Source organism: Thamnophis sirtalis, unplaced genomic scaffold (genome assembly GCF_051295495.1).
Source record: "Thamnophis sirtalis isolate CommonGarterSnake01/CBP01778 unplaced genomic scaffold, rThaSir2_p1.2 scaffold_8, whole genome shotgun sequence".
NCBI lineage: Eukaryota > Metazoa > Chordata > Lepidosauria > Squamata > Natricidae > Thamnophis > Thamnophis sirtalis.
The window spans coordinates 59,549,376-59,566,928 of NW_028261388.1; the positions used below are offsets into that span (position 1 = coordinate 59,549,376).

Sequence of the window (17,553 nt, forward strand, 5' to 3'; positions counted from 1 at the left end):
CTTTGGAGAATGGGGCATTGGTTCTTACCTGATACGTCCCTTCTCTGGGCAGGTGGAGACAGCGGTCATCCCCACCCTTGGGATTCCGGCCTACCTCGCAAGGGTATTCTAGGAGCATGTTGAGTAGAATTTGGAGAGAAAGCGATTGTTCACGCACAGCAATCTACTAATCTCCGTCAAGAAAAGCAGGAGCATGCTCCTCAGAGGCGATGATATCACTTTGGTAGACTCAGTTCTATTGGTTACTGACTGAGTTAACCCGTGCATGACCGCTGTCTCCACCTGTCCAGAGAAGGGGCATATCAGGTAAGAACCAACGCCCCAGTCTCAGGAAGCCTAGGTCAGAATACCGGCCAGCTGGGCTTCTTCGGGCACTTAGCTGGGACACCTATTAGCTCCACCCCACCCTCCGCCTCAGCGAGTGGCATGCAAAAGTTTGTCTGGGTTTCTTGAGAGACAGACTTTTCAGGGTGCCGATCTAGCACTCGGGCTGGCTACAACACAAACATTCATTGATTGATGTAGAGTTGTCCATGCACACTCAGTCACATGACCCTCCCGAGCCACTCCCATCTAGTCATTAGAAAGAAGAGCCTGTTAAATTATTTGAATCCCACCCAGTAAGTTAGTAAAACCTTATTGTTCAGGTTAAATTGCCACGTTGGCACTTTGCGATAAATAAGTAGGTTTGGGGTTGCAGTTTGGGTACCCAGTCCCAAAAAGCTTCACCATTGCTGTCCTATTTCCTCCCTATCTCTCTGTAAAGAGAAAAACATTAGAACTATAGTGTCCAAATTTTTTACCAATTTTTTTTCCTTCAGCTTGAATGGAAGAAGATGTGTTTTTCTTTCCGCAACTTTGTTTTTCCTGGAATGTGCAGCACGTAAGGGCTAGGATCACCAGCCACCTGAGTAGAAACATACAGTATTGACTGATTCAAACTGTTTTGTGTAGTCCAGTCTTGTCCATTTTGACTGATAGTAGTTCTCTAGGATCCTCAAGTAAGCAGTTTATTAAGCAACAGAGATTGAGCTCAGGATCATCTGTGTACAAAATCTGTGCTGCACTGAACTGTGATTTAACTGATTACATGCAGTTAAATATTTACTAGATAGAAAATAATTTGCTTGGAATATTGAAAATAGATATGTTTCTGTATCTTCTGTCTCTATACAGACATACACACACACACACACACATTTAAAAACAATGTTTCTTGCTATCATTGCATAATTTTCTGAAACATTTTGTATTTATAGATCAGCATTCAATGGAACTCTGTTCACCAAAAATTCCACATATCTCTTGGAACCGTTGGACCAAACTCAGGTTGCAGTAATTGTCATAATACTATTCTGCATCAGCTCCAAGAGATGTTTAATAAATCACCAAATGTTGTCCAACTATTACAGGTAACTTCTTTTGTCAAAAGAGAGTTTTTCTTTTGAAATAGGGAAAGCGTTGAAAGGACGGAATGGGACTGTTTGTCTCGGACCCTTTGCAGCCCCTTGTTTGCCCCCAGGATTCTGCCATCAGCCATTAACCCCTCTTCACTCCCAGACCCTTCATCACGGCCCATTAAGCAAAATACTGCTCACTCCAGACTTTTGGGATCAGGAGACAGTTCCCCACCAGCCAACAGGAGGAAGGGAAGGGAGAAATAGAGAGAGAGGAAGGGAGAGTGTTCTGTGTCAAGTTTCCTCTCTGGGTTTTGTTTCTCCCCCCCCCCCCCCTTTGCTGGAAAGCCCTTTGGATTCCCTCCTCCCCTTTGCTGGAAACCCTGAAAACCCTTGCTGGAAGTAGGAATCTACTGTTGCAAATTAACTACTTAGAAGAACTCTCTTCCAACCACAATACCAGCTACACATGTTATGTAGATGATAACATATTCCCAAAGATTTGAGGGATAATTACTGTAGCACTGGGGCTTCTTTCCATAGAAGGGAAAGGGGAAGGGAGGGAAGGGGGAAGAGCAGCTCAGAGAAAAGACAGAAAGCTTGTTGGCTCAACTTTGATTCAATCAATTATTATTATCTTCCCCAAAAGCTCTGCACATCCACACCCGAATCCAGTTGTGTTTAACTTTCCTGTAGCCCTTGGGTTTTCCTATCACATCTGGGGGGGGAATCCAAAGTGTTTACCAGCAAAGGGGGAGGGGGATCCAAAGGGCTTTTCAGCAGGGGTGGTGTTGGTAAATGCAACCTCCACACCCCAACCCAGTTGTGTTTAACTTTCCTGTTGCTGTTGTGTTGTCCTGTCACATTTGGGGGGCGGGGGGGAATGCAAAAGGTTTTCTAGTTCGGACCAAGGCGACTGGGTGAAGAAACAAACCCCAGAGAGGAAACTCAACATGGAATACTTTCTCTCTCTCTTTCTCCCTTCCCTTCCTCCAATTGGCTGGCGGTGAACTATCTGCTGAGCCCAAAAGCCGGGGGTGAGCAGTATTTTGCCTAATGGGCCGTGATGAAGAGTCTGAGACTGAAGAGGGGCCCATTGGCCAGGCCAAATAGCTAGGGTCGTTTCAGCGGAGGAGAAATGGTAGGGGTTAATGGCTGGAGGAGGAACCCTGGGAGAGAACAAAGGGTGGCGAAGGGTACAAGGTGAACAGTCCTAGACCCTTGAAAGGTTGATGCTTTTGCATATGCGATCATAATACTTTATATGGAATACAGTAGGAAGACTTTTACCAGCAATTATACTTCTGTTTAGTTCTGCATTCTTACTACTATAATATAGGTAGTCCTCAACTTAGGACCACAGTTGAGCCCAAAATTTATGTTGCTAACAGAGAAATTTATTAGGTGAGTTTTGCCTCATTTTAAACTTTTTTTGCCACAGTTATTAAGTGAATCCCTACAGTTCTTAAATTAGTAACACGGTTGTTAAGTGAACATTGTTTCCCCATTGACTTCACTCATCAGAAGTTCGCTAAAGGGGAACACATGACTCCAGGACACTGCAACTGTCATAAATGTGAGTCAGTTGTCAATCATCCAAATGTAAACCATGTGATCATGAAGTTGCTACAACAATCATAAGATGGAGCTTGCTCAGAGGCTGAAATACACCAAGTAAATGAGAGGAAGAGTGCGAAGTAGAGGAGAGAGGTAAGGGAACAAGAGAGGGATAGGAGAGAGGAGGGGAAGAGGAGGAGAGAAAGGAGTGGAAAGGGGAGGGAGGAGAAGAAGAGAGGAAGGAGAAGGAAAGAAGAGAAGGACAACGGGGAAGAAAGGAGGTAGGGAGGAGGAGGAGAGAGGGAGAAGAAAGTGATGTATAGGGTACAAATATGGTGTATGGAGAGCAGAAAAGCCAATAATTGTTTTTGGGAATTGATGGTAAGACAAATTGATGTAAATATTTAACAATATAATATGATGTTGGTTATGTAATAGTATGCATGTGTTTATTTGTTATGAAAATGAAAAAATTAAAAAACTTTGTAAATCTACAATCATAAGAGTGAAAAATGGTCATGTCACTATTTTCAGTGCTGTTGTAACTTCAAACGGTCACTAAATGAACAGTCCTCGACTTACAGCAGTTCATTTAGTGACCATTACAATGGCATTAAAATAGTTACTTCTGTAATGCTATGTCTTCATTTGGCTGTTACGAATAGAAGCATAAAAGCAACTGATCATATTTATTTCTGGAGAATCAATACATGTGCCTACCTATCATACAATTATAACTAAACAACTGTTGCTTTTATTTGCAGGTTTTGTATGATACTCAGGCTCCATTAAATGCTATCAATAAGCTTCCCACTGTGCCAATGCTGGGATTGACACAGCGTACTAACACTGCTTACCAGTGCTTCTCAATTCTGCCTCAGTCACCCACCCACATCAGGCTGGCTTTTAGGAATATGTATTGCATAGATATTTATTGCCAGAGCCGTGGAGTGGTGGCAATTCGTGATGGAGCATATAGTCTTTTTGACAATAGTAAAATTGTGGAAGGCTTTTATCCTGCACCAGGATTGAAGGTGACTGTTCTTTATGTATTTATTCTGTAGTACAATTAGAATATTGACTGGGATCATTAATGTTTCAGATATCTTCTGTAAGAGGTAAAATTATTTGGAAGGTGCTTTCAAATACATGTTTAAAGTTGAAGCTTCTAACATGTTGAGTGGTAAGGAAATAAAGATAATATTCATTATCTTGTCTTTGGCGTTTCAGAATTGTGTTCTGGCTTTCTAGAACCTTTGCCTGAGTAGATTATAGTTCAGTTAGTTTCTGGCTTCATTCACAATTTAAACATTCTGGTAACAGGATTAGACAATTTTGTCTAAGTTTTGAAGAAATGTTTCCAGGGTTGTCTAATTGAATAAATGAGTCTGTGATTAGAACTTTTATTAATCACTTTATTAAAACTTTGTTTTTAAAAACTTTAAAGTTTTTAGAGTTCTGATAATGCAGCTAATATCACAATATTTTCAGTAACCTGGGCCAAGTCATAGTTTTGAAATGGTACAATGGTTTATTGCAATGGATCTTCATAAATGAAAAAGATAATTGATGCTCATGGTGGTAAAAATCAACAATCACATTGATATGTCATTTCTGATCATTTGTAACATACAATTCATGCTATTACATATTAACCTTTGGAGATTTAGCAAGACACTTCTGTAAATATCTAAAAAATTTAAAATTTAAAACTAGCATGTTGCTTTTGAGATTAGTGTATCTTGAAAGATGTAATGACAATATATATTGTTTTATTATGTTATTGTAAACCTCTCAGAGTCACTCATGAGTTGGGCAGTGTAAACATTTAATAAATAATTAAATACATGTTGTCACAGGGTTCTTTTGTTTGTACCCCATTTAGTGGGCTCCAACATCCCAGAAGGCCCACTCCAGTGTCCCTGGCTTTTAGGCAACACCAGCAGATCCTTGGCTAGTAATACCAATTTGTTTTCACACCCTTCTCAGGTGCCCACTGCTCTTTACTATCAGGAGTAAACTACAGTTCTAATCTGAAATTTCCTACATAGAAAAGTGAAACCCATAACCCTTCTCACTCCCAGAACTCTTCAACACCAACTGCTCCACCACAACAACTACAAACACCATCACACCACCATCACACCCAGCTGCTTTTCTTCTGGTCTTTTATAGTTACTCTCTGCTAAGTAGCTGGGGTGGCTGAGGAGAGGTCTTAAAGAGGCAGGCCCCATCAGCCCAGGGGCTAACTAATCATAGGCAGCCTGTCCTCCTACATACATCAACCCTTTTTATATATGCAAAAAAAATCAGGTATGTGTTTGTGTACCTCATCTTCTGTAAACATGTGAGGGGCTGCTGGTTGGTAATCACTATGGTTTGGTAATCACCCAAAACAAGACATACTCACACAGAGCATTGATCACCCATTTCAATCCATACACCTCTTTCTTTGTGGTACTTTAGTTCTGTTCTCATGGAATGAGTGTCTTTGATAAATAAATTACAGAGTGTCCATCCCTTTGTGATTTTGCATCAGTGCTGCACCTAAACCGACATTGTACATGTCTATTTGTACAATAAGTGGTTGGGTAAAATCCAGTCCTCTCAGCACCGGTTTTCCACACAGAGCATTCTTTATCCTTTCAAATGCCTCCTAGCATTCTTCTATCCACCTTATCTTGGAGGGCTCTGTTTTCCTGATTAGGTTCGTTAAGCTGACAATTGTATTGAAATGCGGGGATAAAGAGTTGATAATATCCTGCCAACCCCAGGAAAGAGTGTACTTCTTTCTTTGTTTTGGGGGATTCTATTTGTCTGAGAGTCTCCACCTTCCATGTTTGTAACTTTAGCCTGCCCTCTTATACATGTCTTTTCATAAATTTGAAAACGTTGAATTCACAGACCTTCCTGAACATGTTCGTTGACAGCAATCAAGATGCACGAAGACGATCAGTCAATGAAGATGATAATCCACCATCTCCTATTGGAGGGGACATGATGGATACATTGATATCACAACTTCAGCCACAGCAGCAGGTAGCATATATGCATGCACAAATTTAGTATTTCAGACTAAATATTGTCATTTGGGACAAATGCCTATTCTTACTCCAATCTGGTAAGATAATACAAATGGAGAAACAATAAGGTGAAAGCCCTAGCTTGGTAACTGAAGATAATACTTTTCAAATAAAAAGGTCAGAAGTTTAATTCCATTCTCAAGAAGAGGATATATTAGATTTCGGTCTAAAATCTTGGAGGGATGACATTCAGTTTAAATAACAGAGTTAGTGATGGATCATTGCTCCAATGGTATGTGGAATGACCTTAGGAGACAGGAGGAAAAGCTACTTGTTATGCTGCTTAGGTTGTTACAAATTCTGTCTCAGCTGTTATGTTATTTGTATCATGGTATTCTGCAAATTGGTAATTTGTACAGCTACTTACTGCTAGTGTTGCAACAACACTGCTGCTGGCTGGTTTTTCCCAATCCAGAAAGATAGCATGGTTGATAGTATTGAAAGTTGCCAGGAGGTAAAAAATAACAGTGGTGTCAGACTCTCTATCAATCCCCAAATGTCATCCATCGGACCAACCAATATCATGGTCCCTCCTTAACCTACTTTGAAATAAGTCAAGATAATTATAATTACAATCTATTTCCTTGCAACTATCAGCAGTTGAAAAATTCCAATTCTCCTGTGTGCTGCTTGGAGAACCCAAATATGGGTTAACTTTTGTCTGCTTGCCCAGAGACTGAGTTAGAAATTTCTTGACCACTCCTCTCTACTCAACAGAGCTTAGTTTTTTCAACTCAGTCTGCCTAGAGAGATATAATCAATTTTTTTCCAGCTCACTCTAAACAAAAGTTAAATTACCAGCTTGGATTCTCCTACATCGTGCAGATTTTTCCAGGCCAGTTCAGCAGGAATTATTGGTTTGATTCCTTGATGTTGGCTGCAGGTGAGTGTACTGGTTTGCTCGGTCTGCCAGCTAGAACCACTGCCACCACCATTTACTGGTTTTCTTTCAACTTTAGAGCGGGATCTTCGCAGCCTGGTAATAGTGCCTGATCACTTGGGCTAGTCCTTTTTTTAACCGCAGAATGTCTCTTTGGGCTCTGGGAGACTGGTGCACCGATCTCAGGGCCCTTTTTAATTGAAGGAGCCATGGTTTGTTTTTCAGCATTTGGAGATGCGGTTCGCCATTCTCGTGCCACTTTCAGTTTGTTACAAACCTGTGTCGGTTTCCTTTGGCGTTGGAGTGCTGGTCCACCGCTCTTGTGCCATTTTCAAGATTTAAATTTTGTGGTCTTTTCTCTTGGCGCCAAAAGAGCCGGTACGCCACTCTTGTGGCATTTTGGCTGATAGTGTTGTAGCCGGGGATCAGCAGCGTCGGAGGAGGTAGCGTGGCTGAGGCCCGGTATCCTTTTCCTGTCGGACTTTTGGACAATGACGGTTGTACTTCACTACTAGTTGGAGCTTCGGGAAGCCACCTCATCCAAACATGTTAGTTAAAGACTGGCCTAAAATTGTAATAGAAAATATGGATGATCATGGGGAACAAGGGAAATAAATGCCATCTAGAGAACAGTTAGACAAGAGGATGGAACTCGCATTGCTTAATGGTCAGCGAAAACAACCCACCTGAACTGATCAGATAGTTAACATTTTCAGTCAGAGGTTTGGAAGATTCTGTTAATGTTACAGTAAAGCAGATTTAGTTCATCTAATCATGTTTCCTTTCGGGATTACTGACAATAATTACCTTTCCTTGAGAAAGAATCATCACTTTCTGAATCAGGGAGATAAAGGCTGTTCTCCAAGATGGAGGAACCCTTCATTCCAATTGAATTCTGTTAAATAGTTCTTTAAGAAGTTCTACCATTTCTAATTGTAAATTTTTATAATAAACCGCTGTCAGTCCATCTGTACCAGGTGCCTTCCCAACTTTTAACTGTTTAATTACCTGGAGGATTTCCTCTGAAGTTATTGGTTGGTTCAATCTCTCCCTTTGCTCATCTTTAACTATAGGTATTTTCTCTTTCTCCAAGTACCTATCTATGTCTAAACCTTGTATTTTATCACTAGTGTATAATTTTGTATAAAATTCTAAAAAAGCCTTTTTGATCATATCCTTATGGAATCCTAAATTCTTTACCTTTATAATATATTTTTTCTATAGTACGAAATTTTTGTTTTTTCCTCGTCATATATGCTAACCATCTGCCTGGTTTATTTGCATTGCAAAAAGTATTATGTTTAGCATATAACAAATTAGTAGCCACCTGATGTGACATCAACATATTAAATTGCGCTCTTAGTAAAGTGATTGCCTCTTTTGTCTTCTTATCACCTGGGTTAGATATTAGCTCCTGCTCTTTCTTCTTTATCTCTTCCTCTAATTCCTTTCGTTTTTCCCCCTGTCTATATCTATATATATTATTTAAATTTATTAAAACTCCTCTCATATACGCTTTACTTGAATCCCAAACCATTTCCATAGATGTTCCCTTATTCATATTAAAAGCAAAATATTCTTTCAACAGTTTTTTACATTCATTGACATTTTTCTCATATCTAAATAAATTTTCATTTAACCTCCAAGACCTTCTAGATTCCTTCCCATATTCCAGTTCCATCCAAACCGGGTTATGATCTGTTAATGCACTCGAGGATATCTTTGTCTTCTTTACCTTAGAAAGAAAATAATTTGTAATTAATATAAAGTCAATCCTAGAGAAGAATTGATGCCTATCAGAAAAAAATGTAAAGTCCTGTTCTTTAGCATTCCTTTCCCGCCAGATGTCTCTTAGCTCAATATCGTCCATCATATCAAAGAAAGACTTAGGTAATCTTGCATGTGCTTAAATATTTTATGATAGACCCTTCTTGTCTTTCTTGGTGTCCAATACTCCATTCCAATCATCCAGTAATATACACGATCTGTAATCCCATTGTATTAACTTGGTATGGAGCAACTTAAAATTTTTTTCTTGGTGTTGATTGGGGGTGTATACTCCCTTTATGAGTATCTTTTTTCCTTCTAATAGTAGTTCAATTGCAATATATCTTCCTTGAGAGTCTGCTTCAATTAATTCAGCCTTTATGTCCCTTCTTAAATATATAACTATGCCATTTTTTTCCCCTCCGGGGCAGAAGCTACAAAATGTTGTCCCAATCTTGCATTCATCAAGGATTTCTGTTCATTTATTCTAATATGTGTTTCTTGTAGGCAAATTACATCGTTTTTAAAGTGTTTCAAATAGTGATATATTTTTTCCCTTTTTTGTGGTGAGTTTAAACCATTGACATTCCAGGTTAAAATTTTAATTGTCATATTCAGCTCCCTGAAGCTTTTTAAGAGCCGCCTGAAAATCCTGTAATTTAATTTTCAGTCTAGTTCCTCCCACTGCTTCTGAATTGATGTTTATATTTTCTTGAGATTGTTTGGGCTTGTTGCATCTTTAATTCTTGTTCCTTGCGTTTGGTAGCCACTCGGGTTTGTCTTTGCTCCTTAATTCCTTCTGTCTCCATAAGAAGATTCAGAGCTTGGGCCACGTCCAATGATCCTTGGGTATCTTGCTGTCTGGCCTCTCCTACTTGTTCCCTTTCTCTGAATCCTGGAGATGGCGGGTAACCAGCCTTTAATACGTTGCTGTAAAAATCTCTGGCCTTCCAAACTGAGTTAAGATGGTGTCTTTGTCCCAAGTAATTCACCACTTATCTGGCTGGGACTTCCCATCTATATTGTATCTGGCGTTTTTTAAGTTCATCCACTAGAAATGCATAGTCTTTCCTAAACTTCAACATTTTTGGTGGAATTTCCTTCAAAACTATCACCTCTTGACCTGCAATCTGCAATTTAGTTTTATAGGACTCTTATAATATCAGGTTCCTTGTATTCCTAGTAGCAAAGTAGACTACAATATCTCTTGGTAATTGTTTCTGTCTGGCAATCCATGAATTAACACTGTATATTTTGTCCATTTGCCAGTCATACCCAGCTCTCAGTTGACCAATAAATTGGTCAAAGGCTTCTGCAAGAATCTCCTTCAGATTTTCTTGGTTATTCTCTTTGAGGCCTCTTATTCTCAAAGCAAATTCCATCGCTTTGTATTGTATCATTGTAATTTCTGCTTCTGATTTATCAGCCTTGTTTTGAACTTCTTCAACTTTGCTTTCTAAATTGACATTGGACTGGTTAATTTCTTCCACTCTATCAGGCAATGAGGATACATAGCCAGCCAAACCTTTAAAGGCTTCCACTATATCCTGTCTTATTTGCTGGTTACGAATCTGAATTAGCTCCTTGATGCCAGATATTTCCTCCGAAATCTCCTTAAAGGCAGATGTAATTTTTTCATTTATTTTGAGTTCTATAGCTGCAGCCTATTCCTTTAAAGTGTCTTTTAAGGCTCCTTGCAGCACATCAAGAGTTAAAGCCTTAGCAGCAGAGGGAGGTAAAAGTGACTGTAATTTATTAGTCGGGGCTGGAGAACTGCCAGCGTTCTTTGAAGTGGTTGTTGTTGTTCTAACTTGTTTTGAAGCCATTTCAACTATTCAATTAAACTTATCTTCCGCCAAATTGTTAAGTCCAAACAAACCACTTAGTCCGATTATTAAATCTTGTAGCTTATTAGTAAGTCAATGCTGTTTTGAGTGGTCTTAAACTCTTAGTTCTTTTAACTATGTTAGAAAGCACTTAAGATGTAATTACTTGTTAAATTTCGTTTCAGCCACACCTTAATATTCGGGCACCATTTTCACGTCTATCTCATTAATTTTAACAGAAGGAATTCTTGTAAATCGGAGTTAAAGTTTAAAAATACTTGCGATTGTGGAATTCTCCAGTATTTGCATTGCCTGCTTCTTATTCAAATGTAGATCAAAACATTAATTGCAGGTGTGGACGTGGCTCCTTGTTCTGCAAAAAACAGATGCATCCCGAGAGCGGAGTGTGTCGAGCTACAGGGGGGCTCACACCTTTCAAGCCCCAGAAATTGCTCCTGGGGGTTTAAGGGAACTCTACCCACGCTCTCCCCCCCCTCTTTTCCCGAGGGGAGAGTTTTCAGGCTGTCAGACAGTTGATGTACGCTGTTCTGGCAGCTAAACGCAATCTCGGGGCTGGAACATCCTAGACCTAGAGAGATGTCCGTCAGAGCTTACGTTGCCACCAGAAGCCCATGGTCAGAGAAAACAACCCACTTGAACTGATCAGATAGTTAACATTTTCAGTCAGAGGTTTGGAAGATTCTGTTAATGTTACAGTAAAGCAGATTTAGTTCATCTAATCATGTTCCTTTTGGGATTACTGACAATAATTACCTATCCTTGAGAAAGAATCAGCACTGAGATATGAATTGTTTCAAATATTAGATGTTGACAAAATAAACATTAAATCTGTATTTTATTATATATCTAATAATATGTTTACATCAGCAGTCTTCAAAACAGACAGGAGCATCAGCAGCTTATCCTTTGACATCCCCTCCCACATCCTATCACAACACTGTTACTCCTTCACCTTCAATGATGCTCACCCAGTCACCAGGTAAAATGGCTTTTTGGATTGGCTGGATTTGTGTAATCACAGCTTTGTTAATTAAGCTACAGGATCAGTGAACAAAGATATTGTAGTTACTAAAAATGTTTTAGCTGTTCGTTAAACCCAATGTAGATTATTAGACAGTTATTATCGTCCTATCACAGCTTTTGGCAATAGTATTGAATGACTTTTCCCCTTCTTACAGTCAGCTAATGAAAAATGCCATATTCTCTGCTTATATAAATTATTATCTCTTCACATATTTGTATACTCAAAGTTTAAAAGGAGTATTTATAAAAAATAATTGCTTATTATTTGTATATTATATTTAGGAACTTTACATGCTTCAAATTCTCCGAGTGGAGCATTAAGAGCACCATCACCAGCATCATTTGGCCCAACTCCTTCTCCTTCATCACTTGGAATCACAATGGGACAAAATGCAAACTTTGCCAGCCCCCACGGTAAGCCCATTATCTCTTTGAATAGATATTGATCAAAAGTTGATACTTCAGATGTCACCAAATGAACTACATTATTCTTTGTTGTCTGGAATTCAGATCTTGAAAATACACCAATGTATTCTCCATCACACTTCCCCAGGTTGTCTTGAGTAAAAAAATTGTTTTACCCAACTGTAAACATAAGCAAGGTATAAATTCTAGAAGTAGACTTTTCAAAGAGTTAGTTTCTAAATCTCTTGATTCAATATGAGTTCCCATCAAACTATAGAACACTTATATAGTGTCCGTATTTTTTGGAGTATAAGCCCCCACCCCCCAAGTATAAGATGCACCAAGATTTTGAAGAGGCAAATTAAAAAAAAAAGTTTTTGCACTCTGCCGACCTCTCAAAAATGGCCCGTTTCTCACGAAAACGGGCTTTTTTTTCAAAAAAAGGTCATGAATAGCCTTTAGGAGGCATGTAGAGTGCTCCGGGGGGAGGCAAAAACGAGCAAAAAATGGCCCATTTTTCACAAAACGGGCCATTTTTTGTCAAAAAAAAAAGAGGCATGCATAGCCTTTAGGAGGCTTATAGAGTGCTCCTGGGGGTTAGGGGGGACAAAATTGAGCAAAAAAACTGCTGCTTTTCGCTCATTTCTGCCCTCCCCAGACCCCAGGAGCACTGTGGAAGCCTCCTAAAGGCTATGCAGGGCCGTTTTGGTGAAGGGGTGGGGTTTCGGGAGGCAAAAATGCTGAATTCAGTGTATAAGACGCACCCAAATTTTCAGCCTCTTTTTTGAGGGAAAAAGATGCGTCTTATACTCCAAAAAATACAGTACTTGTATTTCTCAAGATTATATTGCTTGGAACATGTTGCATGTCAATACTTTTCAAAGGGGAATTGTCCCTTCCTCAGAATATAACAGCAATTTGCTGGCGTAGACAGGCTCCAGTAATGAAAGAACATCTATGGTTCTTACAGTAATAAAGATAAAGGTTTCCCTTGTCCAGTCATGTCATATTCTAGGGGGTGGTTTTTCTCCATTGTAGTGGAGATAGCATCAAGGAATGGGTTGACCTCATCTGCTTAGTTGATTGGAATGAGTCTGTCAGATCTTTGATGACACACCCCTGTTGATAGGGCTGTTAGGTAAGCTCCCTGTTAGGAGAATGAGTGCATTCAGAGAAGCGGTGTGAGAGTTGTGTTGGAGAACACACAAACCAGTATACAGAGACACTGCAGTTTAAATAGGCTTTTACTTTCGTGGAAATAGAGGTATCAGAGTCCATCAAACAGTCCAGTACACAAAGTTTGCTAGCAGTTGCAAAACTTAAAATAGCTCACGCTGATCACTATATGGGACTTCTAACAGCCAGCTTCCAAACACTCAGATCAGATCAGCATCTAACAGTGATTCTGGCTCCATCTTTTTTTCCCAGCTTTTCCATAGGTATCCATATTTTTTTTCCATAAATTTTTTTTTATTTTCCATTTTCATAGCATATAATCACATGTATACTATTACATAGTCAACATCATGTTGTATTATTAAGTAATTACATCAGTTCATCTTGCCATCAACTACCAAAAAAAACCAAAAACCAGTTATTGGCTCTTCTGCTCTCCATACACCATATTTATAACTTATCTGACACTTTCTTCCCCCTCTCTCCTCCTCCTCTCTACCTCCTTTCTTCCCTCCATCATCCTTTTCTACTCTACTTCCCCTTCCTTTCTCCTTCTCCTCTCTTCCCTTACCACTCCTCCTTATACACCTCATCTACCCCCCTCACCCTCTCTCCTGTCCCTCTCTTCCTATCTTTCTTCTCTCCTCTGCTTCCCACTCTTCCTCTAATTCACTTGGTGTATTTCAGCTTCTGAGCAAACTCCCTTTTGTGTTGATGGTATTTATAATTCCATTTCAATATACATAAAAAAGAAAAAATAGCAGTATACATATACAATCATATTACCTTAAAATCCAACACCCCTCCTCCAACCTAGTATACTCCCCTCCTTCCCACCTTCCCCCCCAATCCCCCCAACCTTCCCCCCCCCTGACTTCCCAGAACAATACAAGGTATAAATCTTTAACAAGAACAGTTTAAAATATACTTAAAGAGAAAGTAGAAAATTAATAACATCTTTAAATTGAGCTTAGCTCCTCCTTGTTAGGCTAACTATAAACAATTCGTATCATTTCTGATCTTAATCATAAGCTATCTGAAATTTCCTAGATCCATATTTATTTTGAATATAGTCAATCCATTTTTTCCAGTCTCGTTTATATCTCTCCTTTGAATAGTCCTTAAAATCCCAATAGTAGTGTCTTTTTCCCTTCTAAAACCAAATCTATTGCAATCTATCTTCCTTGGGGGTCTGCTTCAATTCAATTATGGCCAATTGAGGAAACAGCAACCAATCACATTTACAGCATGATTTAAAGAAACAGGTACAACATTGTTACATGATTTATATATTGCCAACCCAACAGTTAGATTATATTCCTAACAAGGGCTTCCCAACTTTCGACTCAGACCCTCAACTAGGACAGACATGGCCAAATCTCTCCATTTTGAAATTCCTGGATCAACTTGAGGAAAGTTAAAAATAATTGTCAACATTATTCTGTGAGTTACCAACCAGCTGACTCCCTGTAAGGTTTCCGAAAGATCTGACCTCATTTTAATTATGGCTGAACTTTGCCCCTGTTTCTTCCCTCCCCTCAGTGTGTCATAAATCACATTCTCCTCACAAACCTGCTTTAGTAATCTGAGAGCCGACTCTAGCGGAAAGTATGTGTGGAATGCGCTTCCCCCCTTTCATCACCATGGCAACTTTATGAGTTAACATTTGGCTCTCCTCAGTTTCCAAAAGCGACCTGTGCGAAACAAAAACAATTTGAGTACAGGTATAGGATTTAAGGCTGCGTCATTCCCCCACCCCCGAGCTTGTTTGGATTTTCTGCATGAAATTTTGCTAGAAGGCAATCAACCTGGATATTTACTCTTTACCCAAGATGCCTCTGACAAGGGGTAGCCTTTCCACTTGATTAAGTATTGGAGTTTTCTCCTGTGCCATCTCGAATCCAGGATTTGTTAACTTCATAATGGATTTGGCCCCCTATGATCACCGGGTCCAGGGGCTCCCGGGGCAGTGGTTTCGGTCAATTCGACCATGAGTTTAAAAAGGCTACTATGGAATACCGGGTATATCTTCCCTAGCAGTTGGGGCACTTTCAATTGCACTGTGACTGGATTGATGATCTTTATTATGGGGAATAATCCCATAAATTTTGGGCCCGGTTTCTTGCTAGGGAGTTGAAACCTCAAATATTTTGTGGAGGGGTAAACCTTCTCTCCCACCCGGAATGGATGTTGCGGAGCTCATTGTTTATCTGCCTGTTTCTTATAGGTTTGTGCCACTTTAGCCAGCACTTTTTTAACAATCTCCCAGTTTGCTTTTAGCTTTAACATCCAATCAGTCAAGCTGACTGAGGAGGGGGGATCCCATCCCAAGGTGGCGCAGTGGTTAAATGCAGCACTGCAGGCTACTGCTAGATCAGCAGTTCAGCGGTTCAAATCTCACCGGCTCAGGGTTGACTCAGCCTTCCATCCTTCCGAGGTGGGTAAAATGAGGACCCAGATTGTTGGGGGCAATATGCTGACTCTCTGTAAACCGCTTAGAGAGGGCTGAAAGCCCTATGAAGCGGTATATAAGTCTACTGCTATTGCTATTGTACACTCAGGCATTGGGATAAAGTCCCAACAGTGTTAGTCCTGTGCTACTGTGAACAACATTATTGTACGCGACCTCAGCAAAGGACAGAAGGTCTGCCCAATTTGACTGCTGATAGTTCATGTAGCACTTCAGGTACTGCTGTACCATGGTGTTCAGTCTCTCTGCCCCCCCCCCCAATTGGTGCTCGGGTTAAAAGCCAAGTTAAGACATTGGGATGACCCAATGGACCGCAGGAACTTCCTCCAGAACTTAGCCATGAACTGGACCCCTCTGTCTGAGATAATTATTCGAGGTACTCCATGCAGGTGGTAGATGTGCTTCAGGAACAGTTTGGCCAGCTGGTGAGCTGAGGGTAGTCCGCTGAAGGGTATGAAGTGTCCCTGTTTGGAGAACAGGTCTATTACAGTCCAAATTACTGTGTTTCCCCCACATTTCGGCAGCTCTGCTATAAAGTCCATTGCAATCTCCTCCCATGGCCTCGTTGGCTCTGCTTCTGGTTGCAGCAGTCCAGAGTTTTTTCCCGGTCATCTCTTCATTGTGGCTCAGATGGTGCAACTTTTCACATAACTGTCTATGTCTTTCTTTATGCCGGGCCACCAGAAATGCCTCCGGGCTAAGTGTAAAGTGTTTAGGAACCTAAAGTGGCCTGCCAGTTTGGCATCGTGACTTCACTGGAGAATTAGGATGTGTAGGGATTCCCGGACATAAAGTTTTGTCCCCTTCCATGCAAGGTCATGTGTTGGTTGTCTCAGAACCAAGTGTCTGCTAACAGTTCGGTTTTGAGTCTTGTGGTTAGGTTGCTTGCTGGTTGGTCTTGCTGGCCATGGTGTTGTTGTCTGGTGGTCACTTGGGCAGCTATTTGAGTAGAGGGAACAATGGTGTCCACTACATGCTCTCTTTCACATTTGTACTGGGGCATACAGGAGGGGGCGTCAGCTAGAAAGTTCCTCCCTCCTGGAACTTAGTACAAAACAGTGGAAGTATTTAGCCCAGCGGGTGATAGTTTCCATGGGGTCCTGAGAGCCTCCAGATTTTTGTGGTCAATCGAGATTCTGAACAGTTTCTGGATCCCTTTCAACAGGTGTCGTCAGGTTAGTAGTGCCCATCTCACCGTGAAAGCCTCCTTTTCCCATGAGGCCCATCGTCTTTGTGTCTGTGAGCTTGCCGGAGGGGTAGGCACAGGGCTCAGGTTTCCTTGTTTTTTCTTTGGAATAGCACTGTTCCCACTGCCGTATCACTGGCGTCTGCTTGGATCACGAAGGGTTGCTCTGGGTCAGGATGCTTCAGCACCGGTTCCTTTGCAAATATTTATTTTAGTGTTTCAAATGCCTCTTGGCAGGTTAGGTCCCATTGTAGAGGTTGTCCCGGGTGAGGTTTTGTTTCTGGGCTCCCTGTCTTTAGGAGGTCTGTCATGGCTTTGGCAGTCTTCGCGAAGGAGAGGATGAATTGCCTGTAGAAGTTTGCGAACCTGTTCTGACCCCCCTCGTTCCACACTGAAACACTCCAAGCCAAAGATACTTTACGGAATTTATTCACAGACAGGTTCTTGGCAGCAAACCGGCACAGATGAGTTGTGGCAGCAATCCAACACAGATAAACCCTGGCAGCAATTCAGCATTCCAAGCTCACATTAGTTCCTGCGTTGACTTCTGCAAGAGGGGGGTGTACACAAGTAGTCTTTTTATAGTCTGGAGAGGAGCCTAATGACCACCAGCTGAGTGCAATTACCTCCTCTACTTGCACAACTGTTCCTGACTTCTATTAGCTCTTCGGTGCCGGGCATCCAGGAACAACTCACTGCTGGCTTCTGGATCACTCTCCCTTGTCTCCTCCCCATTGGTCCAAGGTTCAGGCGCCTCCTGGT

General features: G+C 40.8%; 1 protein-coding gene across 3 annotated transcripts in view; it reads left to right on the forward strand.

Annotated features, from left to right (window-relative positions):
* The window catches only part of MED14 (mediator complex subunit 14), a 174,422-nt gene that overhangs the window by 99,101 nt on the left and 57,768 nt on the right, over window positions 1-17,553 (forward strand). For 2 of the 3 annotated variants that reach the window (XM_087721772.1, XM_087721774.1), the window contains exons 20-24: window positions 1,260-1,412; window positions 3,719-3,988; window positions 5,859-5,993; window positions 11,399-11,510; window positions 11,837-11,968. In XM_087721772.1, the coding sequence (XP_087577898.1) occupies window positions 1,260-1,412; window positions 3,719-3,988; window positions 5,859-5,993; window positions 11,399-11,510; window positions 11,837-11,968 (802 nt within the window). The remainder of the gene's footprint in view (window positions 1-1,259; window positions 1,413-3,718; window positions 3,989-5,858; window positions 5,994-11,398; window positions 11,511-11,836; window positions 11,969-17,553) is intronic. The other variant, XM_087721773.1, reaches the window with a different exon arrangement.